Below are 16,006 nucleotides of genomic sequence, written 5' to 3' on the forward strand. Positions count from 1 at the left end.
CCTGCAGCATTCAAGACAAGGTTGTGAATTTCTTAACTTGGTTGCAACGCTGTGTCGGGCAATTGATAGGCTGATAGCACGTTGCCAAAGTCAATTCAATGGCAACTCCATGAGTCTTGATTCGTCAAAAGAGTTGTTCAGCCGTCAAGGAGAACTCTCTAACGACAATAGGTGGCAAGACCTCTTATCATCTCGGAAGATTTTCCGACAATGAAAATGTGGACCCCGATTTCAGCATCTCCTCTTGGAATCAGTCAGATCATGACGCATCTCGAGGGCGCTAGTGGATCTTGCGAGATCCTCTCTAGGAGTCGGAAATATTTCCGAGTTATATCAAGCATTTTTAGCAGTATTTCCGAAGAATCGTGCTCTTTTCTCCTCTAATTCCTTCTTCAGGTTTGGCCCGTTGAGTGAATAGCCGACAATAAGTATCAAGCCATACCCAAACTTCCCGCGTGCGACTCGAGACAGCCCAATTGAGGCCTGCTTAACAAAGGCCATGATGGGATTCGGCACACGGCTTCCCCGCTTGCTCGGTTATCAAGGCTTGGGGTTTCTTTGCAGATCCCGAGCAGTGCTGCTGAGGGGAAACATGTCACGTTGCTCATCTTGCGTATAAAAAGCCTACAGAGGGGACTGCACGTTACCATGTCATTACAGCACAGACAGTCATCTTTCCCCCGCTTGGACTTGATCCTCACGAGCAACCATGTCTGATCAAGTTATCTACCTCGCTATTATCATCGGCCTGTACATGCTGTACAAGTTGGCCAATTCGACGGACCAACCAAAGATCAAGGGTATCCCCGAGATTCCTGGTGTACCACTTTTTGGAAACTTGATTCAGTTGGGGACGGACCATGCCAGAGTTGCGCAGAAATGGGCCAAGAAGTACGGTCCTGTCTTTCAGACACGCCTGGGAACCAAGGTGAGAATTCATGCCGCTACTCGCATTTTCAGATATCTTGAATATTCAGTTCTGACCATCGCAGCGAGTCATCTATGTCAACTCTTATGAGGCCGTAAAGCATTTCTGGATCACTCACCAGTCGGCACGAATCTCCCGCTCCACATTTCACACGTTCCAATCAGTTGTTTCTTCATCCCAGGTCTTCACCATTGGCACTTCGCCATTGGATGAATCCTGCAAGAACCGCCGCAAGGCCGCCGCCACTGCCCTCAACCGCCCTGCCGTTCAATCTTACATGCCGATTCTCGACCTCGAATCTCTCGTCAGCATCGAGGAACTTCTCAACGATTGCAAAGATGGAAGCCAAGGACCTTGACTCATCCGCCCTACTTTGTCCGAATTGCGCTCAACACCTCTCTGACTTTGAAACTACGGCTTCCGCATTGACGGTGACGTCAACTCTGAGCTTCTTCACGAAATCACCTACGTTGAGCGCGAGATTTCAAACTTCAGATCAACTAGCAACAACTGGCAGGACTATGTTCCACTACTTCGACTTTGGGGAGCGCAAAACTCATCAGCTGAGGAATTCAGAGTCCGACGTGACAAGTATCTGTCTGACCTTCTGGCCAACCTCAAGAGCAGAATCGACAACGGAACAGACAAGCCTTGCATCACTGGAAACATTCTGAAGGACCCTACCGCCAAGCTGAACGACGGTGAGTAAGACACGCCTTGCAAAGCAATTTCGCTAACGAACCGACAGCCGAGATCAAGTCTATCTGCCTCACTATGGTTTCTGCTGGTCTGGACACAGTTCCAGGTAACGTCATCATGGGCATCGCATACCTCGCAACCGAGCACGGCCAGAAAATTCAAGCCAAGGCCCTCAAGGAGATCTACAAAGTCTACCCCAACGGTGAAGCCTGGGAGCGATGCCTCGTTGAAGAGAAGGTTCCCTACGTCACCGCCCTCGTCAAGGAGATTCTCCGATTCTGGACCGTTATTCCTATCTGCCTGCCTCGGGAAAGCATCAAGGATATCCCTTACCAGGGTACCGTGATCCCTGCAGGAACCAAGTTTTTCATGGTGAGACAGCCCTGTGCATAGGGTGACGGAACATGCAGCTGATCGGAGATTTAGAACGCCTACGCCGCAGACTATGATGAATCACGATTCGCGAATCCTTACGAGTTTAACCCTGAGCGATACATCGACGACAAGGAGGTTGGCACGCCTCACTACGCCTATGGTGCTGGATCACGAATGTGCGCGGGCTCTCACCTTGCAAACCGCGAGCTTTACACAGCTTTCATCCGCCTCATCACTGCTTTCGAGATTCTTCCTCCCAAGGACAAGAAGGACTTTCCCGTCATGGATTGCATCGAGTGCAACGCCAACCCTACTTCGCTGACGACGGACCCCAAGCCTTTCAAGGTCGGTTTCAAGCCGCGAGATGAGGCCAAGGCTAGGGAATGGATTGCTGCTGGCGAAGAGCGAACTCAGGACATAAGGTAGTGAATGAATGGTCTGGATAAGAGTTTAAGAGAACGGGAAGTGGGCAGTGGAAGAATTGTAAGGTTTGACAGGTGGAGATTTAAACCCTTGCATAGTGTTATCTGTTGTTGTCTAAATGAGGCAGAGTCGTTTCGCTACCCGTTTCGTTACGAGTCATCTACACTCTACCCATGCAGATTATGTTCAGCTACATCAACTAACGCGTCTACCGTAGCTAAATTAAACAAAATTTAAGGCTAAAAACTACTGAAGTGAAACCGTTTCTCACAAGCTTGGACGATAAAGGCCGTTTCAAATATATCGACTCGGGCCCACCGTGGCCCTGTTTACCTTGTTAGGGGATCTGTCCCGCGACCTGAAACCAGATCCACAGCCAATAAGAGAAAGGACAAGATGCATTACAACTCGAAGTCTCCCATTGGGATCCAATATCTCAAACATCGCAGCATAACCTCACCTGATGCTGGCTTCGCCGAACTCCACACTCGGCGAATGCAATACCTCCCCTCATCCACAATGAAAGCGAATATTGCCCGTGCAACAATTAAGCCACCAATGCTGTCTCTCTTGTTTGCAAAACCTGTCCCGAGCACTCGGAAGCGAATTTTCGTCCCCAGCGCCGGCACTTGGTGGGAGATCTACTATGGTATATATAATGAACTGACATCTCACCTTGGATATGGCCTTGATCATTCCATCTTGTTTGGTCTACCTTTCTTTTTCGTATTTTCTTCGTTCTTTACAGGCACTGGCTGCCAACATTGTCCATTCGTTTCTTTGTTTGTAGCTTTTACTTTACAATTCGTACATTCTTTTCCCGACGATCCATCGATATATATAGTCTTCACTATTGAAACATCGCCAACATGCGTTTCTCAACACTCCTTTCATCAGCGGCGCTGATGTACCAGGCCGTCTCGGCCGAATCTGTCGAGTACAAGGATGCCGATACGGGAATTACCTTCCAGCAGTACACCGACAAGAGCAGCAAGTTCTCCTTCGGTATTGCTCTGCCTAAGAACCCTAGCACCGACTTCATCGGTCAGATGACCGTTCCCATCTCCGAGGGTTATGGATCCGTTGGTATGGGTTCTACCATGACCAAGAAGCTTCTCGTCGTTGCCTGGCCCAACGACGGCAAGGTTATTACTTCAGTTCGCCAGGCTGATGGATACACCAACCCTGCCGTTCTCGACGATGAAACCGTCTCTATCAAGCCTATCGAGAAGGGTACCAAGGTCGGCACCGACTCTTTCACCTTCACTTTCCTTTGCGAAGGCTGCATCAAGACCGATGGTACCACCTTCAAGGCTGCTGATACCAACGCTGTTCTCAGCTTCGCTATGAGCACCATTGCCCTCGACGACCCCACCGACGCTGCTGGTGCTCTCAACTACCATGGCGCTGGCTTCGGTGGTTACTCCCTTGACACTGCAGCTGCCCAGTCTGCCGAGTTTGAGACCTGGGCCAAGCTTGCGTCCGATGCCACTACTCCCGGCATCAGCCCCGGAGGCAGCACTGGTTCCAACCCTGGAAACTTCACTACCATTGTTTCCAACGCTACATACGACTACATCGTTGTTGGTGGCGGCACTGCCGGTCTCATTGTCGCTGAGCGTCTCGTTGAGTCCAAGAAGTCTGTTCTTCTTCTTGAGCAGGGCAAGGCCTCTTTCTACGAGTCTGGTGGCCGCTCTACAATGGACTGGAACGACACCGTCACTCAGTACGATGTCCCTTCTATGGCCTACTACCTCACTACGGCCAAGGACACCTCTGCCTACTGCACTGACACCGCTAGTATGGCTGGTTGCATCCTCGGTGGCTCAAGTGTCATCAACGCCATGATGTTTGTCCGCCCTCAGCCTGCTGACTTTGACGACAAGTGGCCTACTGGCTGGAAGTGGCAGGATGTTGAGAACTCCGCCAATAAGCTCTACGAGCGTACCCCCGGTACCACTAGCCCTACCAAGGACGGCAAGCGAGTCGACCAGAACGCTTGGAACGTCCTATCCAAGTTTTTCTCTGCCAACGGTTTCACCGAGGTTGATGCCATCGAGGAGCCTAGCAAGAAGAAGTCTGTCTTCACTCACCCTCCTCTGATGGTCAACGACGGTCTCCGCGCCGGTCCCGTCCGTGACTACCTCCCTCTTGCTCAGGCCAACAACAACTTCAAGCTCCAGCTCAACACCAAGGTCCTCCGTGTCATCCGTGAGGGTAAGGCTGTCACCGGTATTGAGGTCCAGTCGGGTCCTTCTACTCGCCAGATCATCAACCTCAAGACCAACGGTGCCGTCGTCCTTGCCGCCGGCTCTCTCGCCACTCCTCGCCTTCTTGTCAACTCTGGTATTGGTCCTTCTGAGCAGATTGAGGCCGTTGCCAGCGGAAGCCAGCGCCTCACCATGCCCGCCAAGGATCAGTGGCTCGACCTCCCCGTCGGAGAGAACCTCAAGGATCACCCTATCTTCACCGTCAAGATGAAGACCAAGCAGCCTATGTCAGCTCTCACCGAGACCGACTTCACCAAGCCTAGCCAGACCAACATCGATCTTTTCGCCCAGGGCGACGGTCTCCTTGCTCAATCTGGCCAGCGCTTCATCTTCTGGGATACTGTCGAGGGCTCCGATGGTGTTGAGCGATACGTGCAGGGTACTTGCGCTGCCGCTGGTAACGATACTGTCAAGGTCAAGGTCTACCTTACCCACGGTGCTACCTCCAGCGGTTCTCTTACCGTCACCAGCTCTGGTGCGACCAAGCTTGTCGGCGAGCCTTACCTCAAGACTGCAGGCGACAAGGAAGCTGTCAAGAGCTTCATGAACAAGCTCATCAGTTTTGCCTCCAAGCCCAACAGCACCCTCAGCATCGCCAGTAATGCTACCGCCGAGAGCCTCATGGCCGAGTACGTCAGCGGTTCTCACTTTGTCGGTTCTGCCATCATGGGCACCGAGAACGATGGTACCAGCGTTGTCGATACTGACACCAAGGTCTGGGGTACTGAGAACCTGTTCGTCGTTGACGGTTCCATCCACCCTGATCTTCCTACTGGTAACACCCAGGCCATCATCATGGTCGCTGCTGAGCACGCCGCTTCCAAGATCCTCGGCGGCGGAAACGGTGCTACCAGCCCTGTTGTTCCCAGCAACGGCACTGTCCCCGTTCCTACTACTCCTATCAGCACTCCCGTCGCTACCAAGAGGCCTTCCAAGTGCAAGAGGTCTATGCGACAGCGCCGCCACCACCGTCGCCTGTAGAAGGATGACGTTGTAACAGAAGTGGAAATGCCACAGAGGCGGAATTGATTGAGATCTCATTACTATGTACAAACTTTAAACCATTGTCTCAGGACAGCTTCTCAGATAGACCATCTTGATGACTCTAAAATGAGTCTGTTTCTTCAAACAAACATGATTGACTTAATAAGTTTGGTTCAAATGCCCATGTGACTATTGCAATTAACTGTCTTCCGCTACCTACTTATTCACTGTGTGGTATACCTGATGTTAATGATCCTGCTCGCGTCGCAAAAAAAGACGAATGGCCCTGACTGTTGCATGTAACTTACAGGGCCTTCAGTGGTCTATGGTCACTAAGAGCCCTGTAACTGCCGCTGCTACCCCTCCTCGGCTCGGCTCGAGCGACCAGGCGACAAAGTTTGCTCATGCCGCCAACATCGCAACCTGAGTCAATCGCCTCATCTGACGAGCAAAAAGATTGCCATTCACTACAAATAGCAAAAGAAACTGATGAGACTGGGACTCGAACCCAGGAGGATTGCTCCACCAGGAAATTGGTGTTAAGGTTGACCTTAACCTGGCGCCATAACCAACTCGGCCATCTCACCAAGGGTTTTTCGTTGGGAAAGGTTTTCGCAATTGTGAAGATGAGCCTAGCAAATCCATCACTTCACGATCAACCCGGACTTGTTCAACAACTGTGTTGCATGCGTAGCGAATAACAATTTTCATACACCTTTCATTGATTTGAGAGCCTAACCAGCCTGTTGTAGTTGTTTGCAAGCTCATAGGCAAACATTGTACGTTCTAACAACCACCACAGAATGTCAAAGCATGATCGCTGGACAAATCACCACGAGCTGAGTCACCGCGCACGAAAGCGCAACACAGCGAATCATTGAGTCCAAATCTGAGTTATAGCGTCCTAGTTAGCCTTGTTGACCTGAATTAGTTTTGAAGTCTTGTCCCAACCATGTCGCTGTGTTGCGACACATGTTCGCCTGTGGTCTTGCAGATCGAGCTTCATCTTGTTGCATCATTACGCCAGTTTCCCTTCGCTTTATACGTCGTCGCCAAATCATTCAATAGAATCAATGGGATTTCCCTTCCGATGAGTGCCTGTGGCAATGGCAATTAGACTGCTAGGGCGACGCAGCCTAGTGAGGGTGTCGAGCAGGCTTCGATCCATCACACTGCTACCGTCCATGCACATCTGTGGGACCATCACACCTGCAAGAAGATCACTCCCCATATTGGGGCGCTCGATCTTGCATATAAGAGCATGCAGTTAGGCAGTTCCATAAGAGGTGCCAAGGGGCATCGGTCGCGGGTAACACCAGTACTGATGATCCTACGGGTCCGTTTCATAGGGCTGCAGTAAGCCCTGTCGGCCAAGAGGTTCCAATAATCCCCGATCTTCATATCTGATCAGCTCCTGTTCATTGAGTCAATGGCAGTTTTCTCGTGCTTTTAACTCGTAAGTTCCGTCCCGAGCCCAAGCAAGGGAACATCTTAATGCAACAAAGAGAACTTCGGAAGCAGACCTACCACACGCAAAATATTGTAGGTTTCTAGGTACTAATCCACCATACAATACATAAATTTCCTCAATCTATTGATGATGAGCTTATTAGACTACGAATTGTAAAAAGAAGCATGCATCGTAGCGCATCTCGAAGCAACGTTCTTCTCACTCAGCCAGGAACAATCTGGCGGCTCATACCTGCGCCTTGATTCTCTTATTCTGCTATACTAATTACGGATAGATCGAGCCTTGTCGAATGCTTGATGTGCGACCGGCAGCTCTCACAAAGCTCGCTAAGACGTGGGCATTGATGCGGTACTGGAGGGCGTCGCTGTGCGTGCCCTTGGGGCATTGCTCACCATAGCGATTTTATACTACCGAACGTCAAACTTGGCATCTCTATGGATAAATCGAATAGGCTGCCATCTCCTGTACCATTCATTATCTCTGGAAGTTCACCAGTCGCTGAGAAGCAAGGTGCATCTGCCAGCGAGCTGGCGCGTCACTTGTCAGCGCAGATGGTTGACAAGGTCGGGGCCATTACTCTACCATGCGCATCACGCTATGGCAATACGATCGGTACAAGAACTGTCTTCCAGATGCCGAAGGGACACCGTTGCATTGCTTCGAGTCAAATGGTAAATTGCCAGTGGATTTTGCCGAGCATAACCGCCTGAAGCCCTCATCCGATACCGCTGTAGCACTGACGCCATAAAGGACCCATAAGTAAATGCGCCTTTTTTATCAGATCTTTTTTCTCTGTTTATCAGATCTTGAGCTCAGTCCAGTCACTGACTCGTCTCACCTTAGTCTGCTGTCGCTGCATGTCATGCTGCGTTGTCTCACTCGCGCCCGCCCACTATTGTCGTTATCAACACCAAGAAGTCTTATTCACATTCACAGCAAAACAATGACTGCCGATCATAGTCATGGACACGCTCGTGTTCCTAATACCCTTGAGTGGCTTGCCAAGACCAAGAGGGGTGATTATCTCGTGCAAGTAGCGTGGCCTTTGTGCTGGGGTGAAGATCGCGTTGCCGCTGAGAATGAAGTGGTCAATCTGGTGTGAGTAGTGCTTCACCTTACCCCAAAAAGACCGTATCTAATCACCACGCAGCTACCTTGTTGATGGCAATGCCTATTTCTTCACAGCTGTTGATGTTTCCCGTCGATTGGAATACTTGAATAGCACAAGAACTGTCGTGGTGGGCATTGGATACCCGCCCAGTAAATATGTCTACGACTTCCGTCGGGGCCCAGATCTTACACCACCGGCTGATGAATACGACATGCCGCTCGACAGATACGGCAAGCCTCGCACAGACATCTCATTTGGTGAAGCAAATGAATTTCTCGACTGGATGAAAGCCGACGTGATGCCTTACGTTGAAGGCAAGCTCTTCCCCAAGGCCAATCTTCACACGGGTCGTAAGGCTCTCTTTGGCCATTCATACGGTGGCATCTTCACCCTCAACACAATGTTCACTCAACCAGAGCTCTTCAACACTTATATTGCTGCCAGCCCTGTCATTTGGTGGAACAAGGACTTTTTAATTCGCGAACGTGAGGCTGCTTTTCTTGCACGCGACAAGCCCGTCGACCCTCCATTTTCGCTGGCTCTTACATGGGGCACTGGCAAGTCAGAGTTGGTGAGGGATCCTGACGATGATGACGAGAAGTGGTACAAGAGACAGAACTGTGCGGAGGACGATAAGATGAAACCAAGCGCAACGGCCTTGGTGTCGCGACTAAAGGATTCCCCGAGTGTCAAGAAGATTTGGACGCGTGAGTTTGAGGGTGAGGATCACGGAAGTGTTGCGGTGACGGGTCTTCAGCAGGGACTCATGCAGTTCATTCTCGGCAAGATTTAAATGTAATTGAAGATATAATTGATAGACTTGAATTGAGTTTGGCGTATACAAGTGCGCAAATCCTGCAAACTCTTCACAACTAATGCTGTAGATCAGGTGTGTATAGTGTTTGCCTACTGGATGAACACCTCAATCGGGACCCTTCTGTTAGAGATCACCGTCACGAGACAGCGGGACGCCGTGCTTTAAGAACTACAAATGTCCCGATGCTGTAAATTACATATCGTTTAATTGCCGCATAGTTCATCAATAACACGTTGACTTGTTCATGGCATGGGCTCTCGAATCCATTCAGTCGGCTGCTCGGCGACAAGTCACTGATCGATACAAGACCGCAGCCAATTTTCACGTGTTACAGGAACTTCAAAGGTAAATAACAAGGCATATATGCCAATCTGTTGAGGCCATAATGCCATCATCATTTATTACAATTGTCTGTTAGTTACTAGGTATATAACATCATATAACATTACTCCTTCACCATAATTTTGTTTGTGATCAATCTGACCGCATCGTTCAAGATAATCCAGTCTCTTAGAAGACAGTACCCTTGGTCTGCTTGATCTTCCTGAGATCGTAGTTCTTGATCAAGAACAGCGAGATAAGGGCGACAGCCATAATGCCAGTTCCGGCAGCAAGCATGCGAGCCTGGCCATAACCGTAAGCCTTCTGGATCGCAAGACGCTCGGGGCTGCCCATCTCATAGAGGAGCTGAGAGTCGAGGGACTCGTAAATAGAGTCAAGATCAGCCTGAGCAGACTCAGGGAGATACTCAGCGAGCTTCTTGTAGAAGGTGTTGGTCCAGATAGTGGCAGAGATGGTGCTACCGACAGCAGATCCGATGTTACCAGTGACGCTAAGAGTAGCCAAAGCGGTGGCAACATACTGATGCTCGACGGCAGCGAGAACACCAACTTGCATGCAAAGAATAAAGGTAGCGCCAGCGATCGAGATGAAGACTTCACACATAACAAGGTAGCCAATGGATTGACCAGGGCGACGGAAGTAGATCATAAGACCCTGTGAAAACATGTACAGGGGAATACCGACACACAGAATCCACTTGAAGCGTCCGGTCTTGTGCATGGCATAGCCGACGATAAAGAGGAGGACACCAGAGACGATCTCAAAGGTGTTGTTGACATAACCAGCGGTAGAGGGCTGTAGGTTGTTGACCACTTGGAGGAATGAGGTGAAGTAGCTGTTCCAGCAGTAGTAGGCGATCATGTAGACGAAGTCCAGAAGGCAGACGCCAATAACGGTGCGGCTGGTAAGGAGCTCGAAGCGAAGGAATGGCTTAGGGGCAACAAAGCGCTCGTAAGCACCGAAGATGGCCAGAAGCACGACGCCCAAAATGATCATTGCAATGATGTATGGAGTGTCCCAACCCTTAGGGGCGCTGCTAGCGATGGAGAAGGGAAGGAGGAAGATGACAAGGCCAGCAGCGAACAAGAAAGCACCAGCAGCATCGAACTCAATGAGTCCCCACTTGATGTTCTCCAAGAAAGATCGATCGCTAGACTCATTGACAAGAATACCCTGCTTCTTGGCCTTCTGAAGGTTGTACTTCAGGAGGATGTACATGGGGATGGCGACGACGGGGAGGACAATGGAGAATGTGCCAAAGCCCCATCGCCACTGATCACCGTTTCGGAGGAATGCCTCAGCGGACTTGGGACCAGCAAAGGCAGTGATCATGTAGGGAGAAGAGGTGAAGGCGTACGCGAGACCTCGGTTCTTGAGTTGTGTGGAATCGGCCGTGATAACGTCAATGCTGTAGGTGAGACCAGACCAGCCGACCTGCCAGAATACCTTCAAGGGCAATTAGTAAATGTCTGTTGTTGTAAGGGACTGGAGATGGCTTACACTAGCGGCACAGTAAGTGGCGAGGTTGTGACTGGCAGCCATCATGACCATACCCATGGTAGCAAATGTGACCATGAGAAGGAAACCTTCAGCACGACCCCAGATATCGAGGATCTTGGACAGGGGAATGTAGACAGCAGCAGTCATGCAGTTGGCGACAATGCCAATCACCGGAATGAGAGAGTGAGACTCCCATTCACTGCTGGCATAGGGAACAAGAGTCCAGTTGATCTGGCTCTGGAAGCCATTGGTAAGGTAGATCAACCACATGCTGCAACATCATTAGTTCGCGACCGCAATTGCGACAAGGCGAAAACATACAAAACGAAGACACCAGCAAGAGCCTTCTTGCTCCAGGCCAGAGTGGTAGCCTCAACGGCCTTGACACCATGCTGCGCGTTCTCAGTAACGGCATCGCTGGCGCTACCAGTCTCATCAGGATATTTGCCAGCCTCCTGGTCCTTTTCGTTCATGGCAGCAGTGACAGTGACGGGTGCCTCAGCGGCATCACCCTCAGTGCCCTTGCGCCCAAGGAACTTGTCGAGAGCTCCCATGGTGATCTTGTCTTTAGGAGGATAAAATTTAAGCTTAAGCTTTGGGAAGACAAGGAAGTAAGAGAGGCCCAGCAGATCATGGGAGGGAAGAGCATACTATTATAAGTTTAAATTGACAGGGAAAATTTTAAAGCAGTAGTTAGTTAGTTGTCTAGGAGCAAGGGTGGCTTCTGGCTAGACTGTGAAGGATATTAGACGCAATCCACTTTCCATCAGATAAGATCAGGTCTCTCAGGTGGTCAAATCCACCGAGATCGGGCTCGCTTAGGACGATTGGGAATAGGGAACCAACAAGCAGAGAGAAAGTGACAGACTGGAGATTCTCGGAACGCGAGGGATCCAGCGCCTGCAGCCACTTTGTCGTTAGCACAGGCCTGGAACGTACGAGTTACCGGGTTTGTATGTGGGGGGTTCAATTCGGACGGCGTCAGGAAGAGCAGAGATTTCCATTATCTAATCTGATTGATCGATTAGATTGCATCAAAAGTTTGAGCTTCATCGGTGGAATTGCTTCTGTTGGGTTTGATCCGTGCTGGATTCCATCGTATTGTGGGATCTTGATTCAATCTTGATGCATTTTGCAGCATCGCTTTGATCATGCAAGGCAGGGTTCGCCGAGAGTCACTGAGGCCTCACTGTAACCTCCGCTTTTGCAGCGGAGCCTCCCCATTTCGCATCTCACTACTCTCTTCAGCTTTTGCCTCTGGCGTGGGATTGTATTACTTAGAGCCAACCAACTGCGTGATCTTGGCACCATGATACAAGGATTCTCATCAGGCGTCTTTTGTCATGTTCAACCAACACGTCGGAACACTACAACAAGATGTCGTTTAAAAACCCTGCATCAGCTGTCGACGTTCCGCGCTCGACAAACGACAAACCCATCGGAAGCTCGCCGTCAAACGGCCATATTTCTCTCTTGGCAGCCATCAATAACTTCCTCTTGGCAAATAGAGCTCCATTGCTCATCATCAGTAGCCCTACAGACCATGCCCATTTATGGCCAAGACTGCATAACGAGGCCTGATTCTGGCCTCACAACGAGCGGACCAAACGCCACAAGGGGTCAAGTCCTCCAGGGATCGGGTGCCTCAACCGCTTGAGCCGCGGGTTGTGGGAGAAGAGTCACTCCACTGAAGGTCGTGAGACCAGACCCCTGAAGCTAGGAATGGCCTTTTTTTGCTCGGCCAACTGTTTATGTTCTGGTGAGAAAAGAAAGTTTGCACGCGATCTCGTTGCTGCAAGCCTCGACGCAGTGTATCTGCCGCTTAAACAAGCTTAAATGACGGCTGCAACCGGTGCAAATTCGTCCAGTTTTCGGAGCTCATTTGCGTAAAAAAGACGGGAGCCGTAATGAAAGAAAAGGGTCCCCCACGCTAGCTCCGTGTCACGAGAGGGTAATTCATGACATTTCCGGAAGTGAATAGCCAGCCGACCAAAGTTCCGAAGCTCGTTCTTGCTATATGCCCGTTGACTTTCTTACCGTCGAATGAAATTGCTATACCCAGAGTTCACGGTTGATGGAAGCGGCAAATTACAAGATACCTCGCTGTAGAACGTTGGTCTTCAATCGCAACCTCTCATGTAATTGAAGCTGATCAACAGGATCGGCAATGCCGTTGCGGCTTGGCAACTTGTTAAAGGATTCCTGATCGGTAAGATCGGATCACCGCTTGGCCATTCTCTTGGCAGAGTTATTCCCGTTGGGGCGCGAATGGTCAATCGTGAACCGCTTCGCTTCACTCATGCGCAAACTTCACAGCCAAGAGGTTGTAAGGACGAACAACAGCGATAATAAAAATTGACTGATGATAAACGAGTCGCTAGCATTATTTTACTATCCAATGGCCATCAAATTTCCAATTCAACAACTTTTAAAGACATTTTCCCATCCATTTACAGCTTGGGCTCAAAGCCGAAGGTCGTGCCAGCGACACGGGGCTTGCCCTGGTTGAAGGGACAGAGCTGGAAGAAGCGCTCACGAGAGATCTTGACGAGGTTGGATCGCTTGTGAGGCAGGTCCATCCACTTGTCTTGGTGAAGACCAAAGATCATCTCATACTTGAGAACGTTCTCACTGGAGAGACGAGGCTCGCCAACGACGTTCTCAGTGCGGTGGTCATCGAGGAACTCGTAGTGCATCACACTGGGCCACCATGCCATAACGCGATACTGCCCGCGGAACTTGTCGTTACCGACGAGCGAGTGTCGGCCGCGATCAAAGTCAAGGCAGGCGTAGTGTTGACCCATCTTGTCCTCCTTGGCCCAGTACAGCTCAAAGTAGGCGAAAGGTGTGTCATTGAAGTAACCCAAAACAGCGAACTGATGAGGGTCATCGTGGATGTTCTTGAGATATGTGCGATGCTCATCAAGAGTGCCTGTCTCCATCCATCCAGCAGCGACACGGGGGTCGTTCTGCCATGTGTTGAAAAGACCTAAGTGCTCGGGGTTCTCGTAGTCAAGAGCGACGAGGTTGAAGTGCTCGTCAAGAGATGGGATGTACCGGCTGTATATGTAACTACCGGCAGCAGGCTTGGGTGTTCGGCGCGGGTGACGCAGGAGAGTGGACTCAGAGGTGGGCGTCATCACGTACTCCAGATGAGGCACCACGTTGGCGGAGTTCCAGGTAGGAAGCCAGATGGGCTGTTGGCCCAATGGAGAAGCGCATCCCTGCCAGAACGTGCTGCGAAGAACAAGAACCTCAACTCCAGTGCTGGGTGCGGGCTCAACGCCCTTGGGAGGAAGGGGCATGTTGATGGCGACCATGGAGAGGACCAGCTCCTTGGCCAGATCCTCAGCGCCAGCGCCCTCAAGGCGAAGACGGAATTGTTCTACATCGAAGTGATATGTGAAGAAGGTGTAGAGGAACATCCAAGTCTGCGCAAGAGTAGGAGTCTGCTTCTCCCAGCTCAACGACCAGACAGGACTTCTTCTGGCACGAGCATACTCGCGGTTATCAGAATCAGGGATCTTATCAGATTCCACAGCGGGAATCTTAGAGAATACTAGATCATCTGCATGGAGAACCTTGGGGAAAGGCTTGCCCTCTGTGACGGAGTCGTCCTTGCGCAGACGATACGACTGCTTACCCTCAGCAGTACGCTCGAGGTAGTAGGTGGACAGATAAGGCAGAGGGAGCCTGATCTTGATTGGCGACTTTTGCTGGAATGGTTCTGAAGACATGATTGTTGGTTGATGGCTTGTCACTACTGACTGACTGACTGATCTTGGTTCTTTTTTTCTCTCCAGATTTTATTTATACCCCGATCTCGGTGTTGAAGGGTCTTGGCCCATCAGATTAGATAAGGTGTATTCCATCTTTTGCTCGAGACGGCGAATATCCCGATGCGTACCGTGAAGTGGACAAGCCGAGAGAAGCAGGGGGAGTCTGTCTTGTAAAGCTTGGAAGCTTGGTCGCCCTGGTCCAAGACGTCGTGTTGTGTCCGGTCTGTGCCGATTATCCGCAGTCCCTGCGAGCTTTGCAAGTGGGATCATGCCACTAAGTAGACGCTAATTGGGGCCAAGTGGATGGGATGTGCGCTAATTCAAGGCGCGGAGATTTAGAAAGGAAGCTGTTGTGGGGTTCTGAGTTTTTTGCTCACTGTCTCGCTGAGAAATTTCGTCTGGTGTTGGTGAAGCTCGAAGTGATGAGCTGCCTGCAAGCTCTACCCTACAGATTGATATGTGAAAACATTGTCCAACTCCAACTTGCATTGAGTTCTTCACATTCCCCGAGGAGAATTGGTTGCGAATAGCCTCCGACGTCATGACCGCCGAAATGATGGAGGGTGCATGAGAGCTTGGCTCGTTCTTGGTGGTGCCGGGATGACATTCACGCCACCGACTCTCGCTTCACGACTACGAAACACGGCTTGCCGAGCTCTACCTAATCAATCACTTTTTGCCATCAATCAGATTAGATTAGATTGATATGTCCTGCGAATCGCGAGCGCCCGGCGACAGATGGCTTAAAGCCAAGGTATTACTAGAGGCTTAGGGTAGGAGTCTAGCGAGCAGATGGCGAACACAATGCGTGACAACGAAACCGATGCATCAATCAGTGTGTGTAATTTGAGTGCATTATTGATAATGCAATGAGGATTACTATTTTTGTATGGCCGAGCGAAGCAGGGCGGCAAATCACTCGGTTCGGGATGTCAATACCATTTGATCGAATACGCGGACTTCCGGTGGTTTACTCGCATGCACCACCAAACTTGCTACGATATGTGCCATCACAAGCTGGAGGGCAGATTCCAAATGGCGAAATCAGAGCCCAGATGAGCTATTCATCGCAATGGGAGGCTGTTTAGTAGAATTTTGGCTGGAACGAAATGTCTACGAAGTCATGGTCACGCATCACCTACAGTTATTGACTCGGTCGTGTAACAACGCAACAAACGCGACGGAAGCGCATGGTCGACAAACGCCTTCCTAAATCCCCCACGCGAACAAATGTAGGAGTGACTTGACTCTTGAGTCTTTGGAAGCGATCAGAAAGAAGTACCTACCTTGTGAATCACTTGATTGCG

The 16,006-nt window shown here is 50.4% G+C and overlaps 5 protein-coding genes and 1 non-coding gene across 6 annotated transcripts; 3 read left to right on the forward strand and 3 right to left on the reverse strand.

Annotated features, from left to right (window-relative positions):
- Window positions 1-709: 709 nt before the first annotated feature.
- FVEG_08703 (phenylacetate 2-hydroxylase) lies at window positions 710-2,428 on the forward strand (the record flags this gene model as incomplete). Its single annotated transcript, XM_018897587.1, has 5 exons — window positions 710-928; window positions 993-1,232; window positions 1,377-1,629; window positions 1,677-1,999; window positions 2,054-2,428. The coding sequence occupies 5 exons, from the start codon at window positions 710-712 to the stop codon at window positions 2,426-2,428; spliced, it is 1,410 nt and encodes a 469-aa protein (XP_018755279.1).
- A 775-nt stretch (window positions 2,429-3,203) lies between these two features.
- On the forward strand, window positions 3,204-5,676 carry FVEG_08702 (hypothetical protein; the record flags this gene model as incomplete). The annotated part of the gene is made up of 1 exon (XM_018897586.1): window positions 3,204-5,676. The coding sequence occupies exon 1, from the start codon at window positions 3,295-3,297 to the stop codon at window positions 5,674-5,676; it is 2,382 nt and encodes a 793-aa protein (XP_018755278.1). The 5' UTR covers window positions 3,204-3,294.
- A 490-nt stretch (window positions 5,677-6,166) lies between these two features.
- On the reverse strand, window positions 6,167-6,266 carry FVEG_16403. The gene has a single exon. It is a non-coding gene; the product is annotated as a tRNA-Leu (tRNA).
- Window positions 6,267-7,957: 1,691 nt separating this feature from the next.
- FVEG_08701 (hypothetical protein) lies at window positions 7,958-9,143 on the forward strand. Its single transcript, XM_018897585.1, has 2 exons — window positions 7,958-8,248; window positions 8,301-9,143. Exons 1-2 carry the CDS (start codon window positions 8,013-8,015, stop codon window positions 9,052-9,054), a joined length of 990 nt encoding a protein of 329 aa, XP_018755277.1. The 5' UTR covers window positions 7,958-8,012; the 3' UTR covers window positions 9,055-9,143.
- A 207-nt stretch (window positions 9,144-9,350) lies between these two features.
- On the reverse strand, window positions 9,351-12,247 carry FVEG_08700 (hypothetical protein). Its single transcript, XM_018897584.1, has 3 exons — window positions 11,242-12,247; window positions 10,921-11,191; window positions 9,351-10,866 (listed from the first exon to the last, which is right to left on the reverse strand). Exons 1-3 carry the CDS (start codon window positions 11,472-11,474, stop codon window positions 9,589-9,591), a joined length of 1,782 nt encoding a protein of 593 aa, XP_018755276.1. The 5' UTR covers window positions 11,475-12,247; the 3' UTR covers window positions 9,351-9,588.
- Window positions 12,248-13,078: 831 nt separating this feature from the next.
- On the reverse strand, window positions 13,079-14,829 carry FVEG_08699 (hypothetical protein). Its single transcript, XM_018897583.1, has one exon. The coding sequence runs from the start codon at window positions 14,655-14,657 to the stop codon at window positions 13,371-13,373; it is 1,287 nt and encodes a 428-aa protein (XP_018755275.1). The 5' UTR covers window positions 14,658-14,829; the 3' UTR covers window positions 13,079-13,370.
- Between the last annotated feature and the right edge of the window lie 1,177 nt (window positions 14,830-16,006).

This window comes from Fusarium verticillioides, chromosome 10, assembly GCF_000149555.1.
Source record: "Fusarium verticillioides 7600 chromosome 10, whole genome shotgun sequence".
Taxonomy (NCBI): domain Eukaryota; kingdom Fungi; phylum Ascomycota; class Sordariomycetes; order Hypocreales; family Nectriaceae; genus Fusarium; species Fusarium verticillioides.

Coding starts and splice junctions, on each gene's coding strand:
- FVEG_08700 (XM_018897584.1), bottom strand. CDS start 11,474: ATGGGAGCTCTCGACAAGTTCCTTGGGCGCAAGGGCACTGAGGGTGAT. Junction 11,192..11,241: donor CTTGCTGGTGTCTTCGTTTT/GTATGTTTTCGC, acceptor ATGATGTTGCAG/CATGTGGTTGATCTACCTTA. Junction 10,867..10,920: donor CCACTTACTGTGCCGCTAGT/GTAAGCCATCTC, acceptor TTGCCCTTGAAG/GTATTCTGGCAGGTCGGCTG.
- FVEG_08701 (XM_018897585.1), top strand. CDS start 8,013: ATGCTGCGTTGTCTCACTCGCGCCCGCCCACTATTGTCGTTATCAACA. Junction 8,249..8,300: donor AATGAAGTGGTCAATCTGGT/GTGAGTAGTGCT, acceptor ATCACCACGCAG/CTACCTTGTTGATGGCAATG.
- FVEG_08699 (XM_018897583.1), bottom strand. CDS start 14,657: ATGTCTTCAGAACCATTCCAGCAAAAGTCGCCAATCAAGATCAGGCTC.